The sequence below is a fragment of the Balaenoptera physalus genome (genome assembly GCF_965194825.1).
Source record: "Balaenoptera physalus genome assembly, chromosome: 1".
Lineage (NCBI taxonomy): Eukaryota > Metazoa > Chordata > Mammalia > Artiodactyla > Balaenopteridae > Balaenoptera > Balaenoptera physalus.
The window spans coordinates 60,311,724-60,323,188 of record NC_138882.1 but is presented as its reverse complement, the minus strand read 5'-3'; the positions used below and the strand labels follow the sequence as shown (position 1 = coordinate 60,323,188).

Below are 11,465 nucleotides of genomic sequence, written 5' to 3'. Positions count from 1 at the left end.
GGATTCTCTCCTTAATCCCTTCTACTTTCAGACCATATATTATCTGACAGTGGAATAAAACATTTTTTTAAATTTTTATTTATTTATTTATGGCTGTGTTGGGTCTTCGTTTCTGTGCGAGGGTTTTCTCTAGTTGCGGCAAGCAGGGGCCACTCTTCATCGCGGTGCGCGGGCCTCTCACTATCGCGGCCTCTCTTGTTGCGGAGCACAGGCTCCAGACGCGCAGGCTCAGTAGTTGTGGCTCACGGGCCTAGTTGCTCCGCGGCATGTGGGATCTTCCCGGACCAGGGCTCGAACCCGTGTCCCCTGCATTGGCAGGCAGATTCTCAAGCACTGCGCCACCAGGGAAGCCCGCAACATTTTTTTTAAATGAAGGTTTTATCAAAATCCATGAAAATACTACTAAAGTAAAAAGAGCTTCGGAAGTGGTGGTCTTTGGCCAGTCATCTCACACTGCTCCCAAGTGGTCTGAGCACCAGGTTAACAGGTGCTGGGGTCGAGAGACCACCTGTGTTTTAAAATGTCCAATGACACATTCCTTTCCACCAAGCCCTAGCCAAATCACTGATGTGTATTCTTGCTTCTTCCAGTCAGAATGATGAGCCTTCATCCACCAAAAGCCCAGACTGTACCCAAATGTCCTCGTGATGACATCCCAACAGGTTTGCTTTCTTTTGGAGCACTTGTAGTGGGAGACATACCACCCCCAGAGTAATACCTAAGATAATTTCTAAATTTTCTGAACAAATTCCCATTCTCCATCCCTTCTCTTTCACGTACTGCTTCTTGACCTGTTTCGACTGGTCCACAGCCCTCCCTTCACTCCAGCCATACCTGTCCCCTCTTCAGGCCTCACTTGCCTTTATCCATGGTGTGTTCCTTCCCAGGTCCTCTCCACGCCACAGGGCTCTGCCCCATTCTTCCTAAAGAGCCCCATAATCCACTTGCTGAAGAATGTCCATAGGGACGGGGCACAAAGTAGATAATTCCCTTCTCAGGTAGTCTTGATAGTACCAGTTAAGGTGGGAAGAGAGATGTGTCCCCACACCCATGGCATGGCCTCGCCAAGCCCTGAGCCTTCCCTTCCACAGGCTCCCTAGAACACCTGCCTTCTCCTGGCAGCTGGCCAGCGCTATGTGCTGGTATGGAAAAAAAGGACAGCGCGACTCTATCTCCAGCTTCAGCATTGACCTAAGTCTTATCTTTTAGAAAAGCCAACACTGGGCTGGCAAAGAGGGGGTGGGTCATTCTTGGGAGTGATATGATTCAAGGGTTTGATGTAGTATAGGCTGTCACTTTAGTAACTTTGTCCATCTTCTCATTTGCTCCCAGATTAACTGAAGCCACTTTCAGTTTTTCTCTTATTTGATACACACAGTAAGGAAAATCAAGTTCACTGTGTACTGATGGGAAAGTCTAAGTTCTATCCTGGGAGGTTGCAGAGGAGCTTGAGCCAGAACTGAACTGAGAGGACATCAAGAAAGGAAATTTGAGGGTAGAAGGGATATCTTGAAGGGATGTCAAAAGGGAGGACCAGAGACGCAGGCGACAGCTGAGGTTAGGAGATAAGCACTCTAGCGGAGTGAAAGACTGCTGGTCCCAATCCCTTCTTATGTATCCAAAAATATTGGCCTCGCTCGTGACTTTCATTTAGCCAAAGTGGACTGAAGATCCAAGAGCTAAGAGCATCCTGCCAATGAAAGCTGCCCCCCATCTGCCTGCAACCACTTCATTCTCTTGAAGCCTAGGGAACACTGGGTGACAGGCATGGGCAGTTGGTTTCAGGGTTCTCCGTACCAGCCATACATTCAATCTGAGTTCCCCTTAAACCTGAATTTTTTCAGGTCTGCCTCACAAAGGATAAAACACACATACACGTGCACACACACTCACACACAATTACATGCCCTTCCCTCAGCAGGAATGTTTATTTTCTGATTCTACAGGACAGTGTGATAAGATGCCTTTCATCAATTTATTAACCCTGGGAGTGTATTTCAATTACCAGTATAAGAACTAGACTCAGTGTACATAGATCAGCACATGATGTTCTGGACAGACCTCGTTCTTGCCCATAGAGTTCATCCAAGGACAGCAGTGTTGGAGGTGGGACTTCAGAGAGAGTGCTTATGGAGCTGAAGCTTGGTAGATCTGCAGTTGATTCCAGTCGTGACCCTTCTGAGCTGAGCTTTGCTCTTGTATGTGCTCTCTGAGGTCAAAGAAAAATCCTAGGAGCAAAGAGACCTGTATTCAGATCCTAGTCTTGCTAGACAGGTTTGGCCGTATTGTTGAAACTATCCGGGTCTCTGTGTTCCCACCTTTAAAACCAGAGAAACATTTTGCCCTCCCCCACCCCCAAGAGCCAGACACTCAGTACAAGCAGCCTTCACCTTTGACTGACCCAGAAAACCTGCTGACACTGCCCCACCGCCACTGGTTTATACAGTTTAGACACGTCCCTGTGCTGCGTAGCCTGTGGACATGCTGCAAATACCAAATGGCTGACTCATCCCAGCGAACATCACTGCCAGTGACTGTCTAACTCATTCTGTTGGTCATGACAGTAATCTCTAGTATTTTTCTGGATTCAGCTAAACTTGATATGTCCTCGATAATTATTAGTGAGAACTAAGTAAATGGAAAGAGCCTATCTATCTCTATTAAGTGATGGGGTTTCTTCTGGATTTGTTTATCTTGACTTTGGCCTTGAGTCCAGAGTTCCATGAAACTCACAGGCTCTTGTCCATAAACATTGGTAGAGCTGCTAACCACCTGACTTAGGTCTACCACCTGGCCCGGTGCTGAGATATGGCACAGAGGGTTAAGATTAAGGAGATCTGGGTTCTGGTCCTCAGTCCATCATGACCCTGGACCTGTTTCCTCTTCATTACAGCAATGACACTGAACTGGGTCCTAGGTTTGTGATCTTGTGACATCTCTTAGCTCTCATTCAGCTGGACTAAAGAGCTTCTTCCAGAGAATTCAGGACTCCAGTTCCCTTAGTCATTCAGTGATTTCCAATGGGAAGATGCTATTTTATGCACTGATTTACTCTCCTTCACAATGAGTATTCTCGAAGAGTTGAATATTAACCAACTTTTTGTATATAAACTTATATTCAAAGAAGAGGTCAGGATGGTAATTATTTTAAGGAGCCCTAAAATAAATTATTTCATAAAATGAAGGTTCCTTTTGAAATACAAGTACGTTTCCACTACTGTAGCCTTTCATAAGATCATGTTTGTTTGAAGAGCAGAACCACATACGTGTCCCTGAAAAGTCTTCTGAGAATTGAATCCTCTTTTGCCTTTGACCCATGTTACAACTCCAGTCACACTTTATCTTCATTTATAATTTACTTGGCAATGTCTCCGAATATTTGAGTTATGTTTCTAAGCACTCCTTTCTGGCCTCTTTGACAAGATTTGTAAAAGCTTAAGTTGGTGGGGGCTAAGATGGTTCTAGTAAAAGGGATTCTCATGTGAATTTTGAAGCTGTTTTATAAGGTTAAAGAAGTCTTTGGTGACATTGGTTATTTTGAGTAGATTTAAAAAATAGACTCTAAGGAGCCCTTGTCCTTCCTTCTTACACTGTCCTCCAGAGAGCGTTCGCTACAGACTGCCCATTCTGGGCCCCAGAACAGCTGTCTTCCGTGGACTGCTGTCAGGTGCCTACAAAACTCTGCAGGAGATGCAACTCTCTTCCTTGCCCAGAAAGGAACCAGTGGGCAAGACAATGAGGCAGTGAGTGGTCGGAGCTCATCACCTTCCAGACTCTCAGAGAGAAAGCATCCTCACCAAGCCAGTTTCTGACACTAGTGTCTTCTCATCACTTCCTCTTAGCATGAAAAAGATGACTCAGTTTTGCCTTCCTAACTGTTGCTAGAATTCTAGCTCTTGCCATTGTCTTATCACTCATTTCTCCTAAAAACAAAATGGTTTAACATCCATGATTATAAAGATGTGTTGATTAAAATGGAACATATTGAGTGTCGTTCATTTTATTTTGCTAAAGATTCTTTATAATAGACAACATCTTTCTGTTTCTAAGACATGAATTTTCTGTGAAAATTATTTCTTCCTTCAGGGCAGGGGGCCAGAGATGGCCCCAGGAGGTCCCTCATGAATTCAGCCTAATAAGAATAAAAGAGAGAAATGGAGGTCACCCTTCTGTCCTTATCTCTGTCAGTTTACTCTGATAGATGGCAGAGGATACTGGGATGCAGTAACTGGAAAATGACAAGAGATTAGCTGTTGCCACCCTTGAGGACAGGAACAGTGTCTGTCTTGCCTTCCTCATGTCACCTTCTTTAGTGCCTTGCATATAACAGATGTTCGTCTAATCTGTGTTCAGTCGAATTCAAAACAAATGCTTGTATTTTGTAGTTTGGTTACTTTAGTTTGAGGATATATATCTCCAACTCTGTTGTAGTCCATGTGTGTGAGGGAGACAAAGGAAGAGTCTAGGCTTGTAACTATTATATTTATGGGCACACATGCTCCATGCCCAGCTTCAGGAGGGCTCGTATTAAAAAAAAGGTCCAGGACTTCCCTGGTGGCGCAGTGGTTAAGAATCCGCCTGCCAATGCAGGGGACACAGGTTCGAGCCCTGGTCCGGGAAGATCCCACATGCTGCAGAGCAACTAAGCCCGTGCGTCACAACTACTGATCCCGCGTGCCACAATTACTGAAGCCCACGCGCCCAGAGCCTGAGCTCCGCAGAAAGAGAAGTTACCGCAATGAGAAGCCTGCGCACCTCAACGGAAGAGTAGCCCTCTTTTGCTGCAGGTAGAGAAAGCCTGCACACAGCAACAAAGACCCAACGCAGCCAAAAATAAATAAATAAATTTATTAAAAAAACAAAAAGGTCCCTTCCATTGCTTAGGAGGCAGTGGCCTTATGGAATCTCTAGTACCTGACTAAATGGGCACTGGGCCAACATGTGAGAACCAACCTCTGTGCTGACTGTGTTTGAAGAATGGGATTCAGAAATATCTAACAAATGGCCTGGCGACCAAATTGACCTCATTTCTTGTGCGCACGTGGGCACACACAGGCACACAGACACACACACAAACTCCCAAACCAGAAAAACTTGCTTGATTGCCCTATATTCCTGGTAGGCTATGGATTCTTGGTTTCAGTTCATTTAGAGTTCAAGAATTCCAAAAATAGCACGCACTGCCTTTCAAGGTGAAGGCTGTATGCATGAATTAGGATCCCATTTCAGATGATTGTCAAAGGACAGACAAATCACAGATAAAAATGTTTCCTTCTCTTTTTTTTTTTTTTTTTGCAAATTAACATATCCAGTAAAAGGATTTGGGGCACCTATACCCATATGTTAGGGGAGGATACAAGCCCCCGGCACAATTATTTAGAGCTTTTGAGGTAATCTGAATATTATGTACCTAGACAGATAGAATGCTTCCTAAATCTCCTTAAGAAGTCTTCATCTAGAATACTTGGGTGTTTCCAAACTCTCATCAGAAAGCATAACATTATGGTGTTTCCTAGTGTTCTAGCATGGTGACTGAGAATGATGGTCTATATCAGCAGTCCCCAACCTTTTGGGCACCAGGGACCAGTCTTGTGGAAGGCAATTTTTCCACGGACCGGGGCAGTGGGGCGGTGGGAGGGATGGTTCAGGTGGTAATGTGAGGGATGGGGAGCGGCAGATGACGCTTTGCTCGCTAGCCTGCCACTCACCTCCTGCTGTGCGGCCCGGTTCCGAACAGGACACAGACTGGTACCAGTCCACATCCTGGGGGCTGGGGACTCCTGGTCTGTATCAGGGTTCTTAAAATTTTTGATCTTAGGAACCTTTTGCGCTCCTAAATAGTGGGTTATATCCACTGACAATTATCATATTATAAATTAAAATGGAGAAATTTTAAAACACAGAAATACACAAGTACACCTTCCAGTTTCTGTCAGAGTGATAACATCATCATATGTCATGTAGCCTCTGGAAAACTCCACCATACCCTTGGGAGGCAAGAAAAGTAAGAAAGGCAAATAACATCTCAGTGTTATTATGAAAATAATTTTGCCCTCACAGAAATCCCAAAAAGGATTTCAGAGACTCCAGGGGTCCCCAGACCATGCTTTGAGAACATCTAGTATACATCATATACCCTTGCATCTTCAGCCTTCCAGAGAAAGGGATGCCAGGATGCTTTAACTCACCTACCTGAGAAATCTGGTCCCTTGGCAGAGATTAGAGAGAAGGCAGCAGCAGGTTTTCAAAATTTCGTGGTATTGACTTTTTTTTTTAAATTAATTAATTAATTAATTAATTTGGCTGCATTGGGTCTTTGTTGCTGCACACAGGCTTTTTCTCTAGTTGCGGTGAGCAGGGGCTACTGTTCCTTGTGTTGTGCGGGCTTCTCATTGCGGTAGGCTTCTCTTGTCGTGGAGCACAGGCTCTAGGTGCGTGGGCTTCAGTAGTTGTGGCACGCTGGCTCAGTAGTTGTGGCTCGCTGGCTCATTAGTTGTGGCGCACGGGCTTAGTTGCTCCACAGCATGCTGGATCTTCCCGGACCAGGGCTTGAACCCGTGTCCCCTGCATTGGCAGGCAGATTCTTAACCACTGCACCACCAGGGAAGCCCTTCAGATTTATTTTTTAACATGGATAATCTTGGGTAGACTTGTTTATTTCAAGGCTAAAGCCAGATTTTGCTGTTTTAAAAATAAATGACGCTTGTTATAATAAAAATCTACAGACATGAGTCAGACTTACTCCTACTTTTTAACTTCTTTCACCCCAACAGGGAACTTAAAAAGCAAACAATCAGCACAGTTCTTTTACTGCCAGAAATGGAGAGAAATTCTGTATTTAGGAGAATCCATGCAAAAAATCAAGTATGTAACACAAAGCCATTGTCACCTCCAGTCCCCAGTTTAACCTTGGGAAATCCCACAGGCCTTTACTGCCTCTGCCCTCATCAGGGTCCCTCATCTTTTCCCTGGCCCCCGACTGTCAAAGCTCATGGGAGGCCTGTCAAGGGTCTGTTGGCTCCTGGGCCCTGTGGTATTACACATTAGAGCTGCCCATCTACCTGAAAATGTGCAAGAATCATATAACTCCAAGGAGCAGAATTGTAACAGGGTTGGAAGAATGGCCTTGTCTCCTCCTAAGGAAGCCCCGTCTAGAATGTCCTGTGTGGATGTAGCTACTCCAGTTGGAGGAGGTCTGAAGGATGAGGACGGCCCTGCCCAACAGAATACAGAAGATTTCCAAGAAGAAGAGGAAGCACAGACTTGTTTCTGTTAATAAATCTATAAACTACAGTCTTAAGAATCAAGATTAAAGACATGGATAAAACTTAACTAATCTCTAGAAAAAACTGAGATGATCCATCATGTCTCAACCATGTGCCCCTCAAGCCCATCTTAATTTCGCACCTTAGTAAGTACGGTCCCTGTTTCATACGTGTAATTCTTGCCTCTCTAGAAAAAGGTGTCACTTCATGAGGATGAGAACAGTATCTCATGCTCCCACCGTATCCCCATGGGAGCTACCCAGACACACATGCAAGAGATACTTAGAAGGAAGAAAAGTCCATTTCTCAGTTGCTAAGCAATATGAAAAAATAAGAGGTGAGATCCTTGTATTTGGGGATCTGAGGATACAAAAGGTTTAGGTATTAGGACCCTGTCTTTGACTAACTTATCATTGGAGACATAGCACACATATACACAAATGAAGAGCGTGTGTACAGGCCAGTATGGGAATAAGCGTGAGTTACTCTCCACTATAAACTGAACCCTGGTGATTGCAGCAATAACGTTCTCATAGCACCAACCGTCCAGCCCTCTGGACAGGAACAAAGTTGCAATTGTGTGACCTCGTCAGGAAAGTTGGTCAGAGGAGAAATAGACATATTCACCCAGGCACGATGTTATCTCTTGTTCTTTGCAGAGTCTTTGGCAAGAGGTTTAACTGCCTGGCCAGTGGAGTGCAGAATGGTGAAATAAGGTGTTGGCAAATGTTTGCAGTTTCGAGGAAAACTTGTTCCGAAACCTCTTGGGATTGGCCTCCCCTGGGTCCTGTGTTAACAGTGAGCATCCTATGGGATGTCACATGGCCAGAGAATCAGTGACTTTCAGATCCCTTGCTGAGAGTCTGAGAGGAGCAAGGAGGAGGACGGAGAGGAAGACTCTCTCCTTGCTTCCCAGATTCTCACATGGAGAAAATTACATGAAGAGTAAGAGTGTCTAAAAAACAAGAAAGATGCTGGGTAACATTAGTTGGCTCTTAGGAGTGGAACTGAACGGCTAGAGGACACAAATTGGCAGAAGGAGATTTTTCATAGTACACCCTTCTTTACTCTTTGAGTTTTAAACCACATGAATGTTTCATTGACTCAAAAACAAAAATAAGAGGAAATGAGGAAAAGAAAAAAAAAAATCCCTTCAAAAGCTGCCAGGGGGATTTCTAGCTTTGGAATTGGAAATCTGATAAACTATCAACATAATTACTCATCTTCCTGACAAACAGACAAAGGAGTCCTTGATACTATATACAAGGTTCAGGCAAGCATCCAGGTCAAAGATAAATTTTATCTCTGGCCCTTGGAAGTTTTGCTACTGAAATGCTAGTTCTGGCAAGTAGTAACAAATGTCTCAAGCTTATGTAGCATTTTAAGCTTTTCAAAGCATTTTCACTTATATTTCCTCTCTCTTTGCATCAGTTCCCCAGTGTTCTCCTTACATTAAACAGGAGCAGTAATGATCCACCCAAGCTGTCCATTTAACAAACACAGTCCTTTCCTGGGCACTGCTACTAAAATGCTTCATTTTATTGTAACAAGTGCACCTGCTTCTTTTTTATGGCACTGCCTACATGGGACTAGTCTCTTGCACAAAACCCCTGAAATATTTGGTGGCATGACCATGTTCTCCTTAGTCTTTTTTAAAGTAAATGAATAATTAATTATGTGATTGAAGTATAGTTGATTTACAGCATTTTGTTAGTTTCAGGTGTACAGCAAAGTGATTCAGTTATGTATACACTTTTTTCCCGATTCTTTTCCTTCATAGGTTACTACTGTGCTATACAGTAGGTCCTTGTTGTTTACTTATTTTACATACAGTAGTATGTACCTGTTAATCCCAAACTCCTAGTTTATCCCTTCCCCCACCTCCCCCTTGGTAACCTTAGGTTTGTTTTCTATGTCTTTGAGTCTATTTCTGTTTTGTAAATAAGTTCATTTGTATCATTTTTTTAGATTCCACATATAAGTGATATATAATATTTGTCTTTGTCTGTCTGACTTACTTCACTTAGTATTATAATCTAGGTCCATCCATGTTGCTGCAGATGGCATTATTTCATTCCTTTTTAATGGGTGAGTAGTATTCCATTGTACATTTGTACCACATCTTCTTTATCCATTCATCTGTCAGTGGAGATTCACGTTGCTTCCATGACCTGGCTATTGTAAATAGTGCTACAATGAACACTGGGGTGCATGTGTCTTTTCGAATTAGAGTTTTTGTCTTTTCCAGATATATGCCTAGGAATGGAATTGTTGGGTCATATGGTAGTTCTATTTTTAGTTTTTTAAGGAAACTCCATACTGTTTTCCATAGTGTCACACCAATTTACATTCACACCAACAGCATACAAATGTTCCCTTTTCTCCACATCCTCTCTAGCATTTATTATTTGTGGACTTTTTGACCCTTAGTCTTTTTTAAACTTATGATCCCCAGGTTCTTTGGCTAGTATGATATGGCCCAGTCTTCCTCTCTGGACCTACCCCAATGCCGCTCAAAACAAGGGACCTAGAGTGGAATCTAAAACTCCAGATGTGACCTGGCCGGATGTGGCTGTGTGACCATCACTCTCCCTTGTTCTGGATCTCCTGCTTCCAGAAATGGGACTAAAAGGGCATTAGTTGTCCTAGCAGCTGCATCACTTCATTCTCTCTCATTAACTTGCCACCAACTAAAGCCTTTTTGTCCTTTTAGTGAGAATAGCTGTTCTGACTGCTTTCCTCAGGCTGCTAATATTTTAAAAACCTATATACATGACAGTATTCTTCCTTATTAAGGTTCCCCTGGCTAGATTCCAGCCATTTTCAAATCTAGATTCCATCAATCATTAGTCCTCCCAAGTTTGACTCTCTGGTCCTGTGTCTTCCTCTCAGTTTTTGATACAAGCCTTGTCAGGAGCCAAACCCCATGGCATGACTCTAAAGCCCTCCCTTTAGATCAGCGATTTTCAAGGGCCTTTTCTTAAATCTCTATTCTATTATGAAAACATTAAAATACACAGAGAAGTAGGACTCGTAACACAAAGAACACCTATGTATCCTCACCTAGGGTCTACAATTGTCAATATTTTGTCACATTTCCTCTATTTACATATTGTTTAGCTCAATCATTTAAAAATAAAGACACATGACATTTTACCACTAATAGTTCATTTTACCACTTGCAGCTCTGTACCCCACCCCTGCAAAATTCTCCTTCAAAGGGTAACACCTTTATCAAAAGTAACAAAAAATGAACAATAATTCCTGCTTGTTTTCTCCACTTCGTCCATATTCAAATTCCCCAATTTGTTGCCAACATGTCTATCATGGCTTTGAACAAAGCCAAATCAAATCAAGGTGACACATTGCATTTTGGGCTCTTTTAATCTAAAAAAAAGATACCTCAACTTCTTTTTTTCAATGAATTGCCTGTCAAAGAGACCAAGATAATTGTGCTTTAGAATGCCAAAGACCTCTTTAGATACTGTCTGTCTTCATGTTGGTAATCTCAAATGCTGCTACCAAGTACGAGCCATTTATTGAAAAATTACTAATTTTTCTTGTCTATTAATCAAGTCCCTATGTAACTACCAATAAGAACTTCTGATAAGCATGAGATAACACTCTGACCATACCAGGTTGATAGAATCACAGGGATAAACTCGGAATTGTGATACTTTATAATTGTGTAACTTTGGCCGAGTTACTTAACCCCTGTGAATCTTGGTCTCCTGTGTTCTATAATGAAGATTAAAGTATCTGTCTCAATAATAAGAGCAGCATGTATACTAAAATTGGAAGGATACAGAGAAGATTAGCATGGCCCCTGCACAAGAGTGACATGCAAATTTGTGAAGCGTTCCATATTTTTTAAGCTAAGCTCATATGTATATTTATTAGATATTGCAAAATATCCCTTTATGAGAGTTTTCTAATTTATATTATCACCAGAAATGTATGCAAGTGCCTGTTTCCCTCAGCTTCGACAACAGTGGTAGTAGTTTTTATTTTAAAATCAATTTTAGAGAAATTATATCTCTGTAATTGAAATTTGTGTTTCTCAAATTATGAGATCAGACATGTTTGCAATATGTTTAAGGGTCATTTTTATATATTTTTTTGGTAAATTGTTCAGCTTTTTTTTTTTTTTTTTTTTTATGGGTGTGTTGGGTCTTCGTTTCTGTGCGAGGGCTTTCTCTA

At 42.5% G+C, this 11,465-nt stretch overlaps 1 protein-coding gene across 1 annotated transcript in view; it reads left to right on the top strand.

Moving 5' to 3' along the window:
• LOC309651887 (uncharacterized protein C1orf105) overlaps nt 1-11,465 on the top strand; it is a gene marked incomplete at its 5' end in the record, with an annotated part of 47,614 nt that overhangs the window by 17,856 nt on the left and 18,293 nt on the right. The window contains 2 exons of the mRNA XM_082445040.1: nt 591-662; nt 3,602-11,387. Coding sequence (XP_082301166.1) covers nt 591-662; nt 3,602-3,747 — 218 coding nt within the window. The 3' untranslated portion in view covers nt 3,748-11,387. The remainder of the gene's footprint in view (nt 1-590; nt 663-3,601; nt 11,388-11,465) is intronic.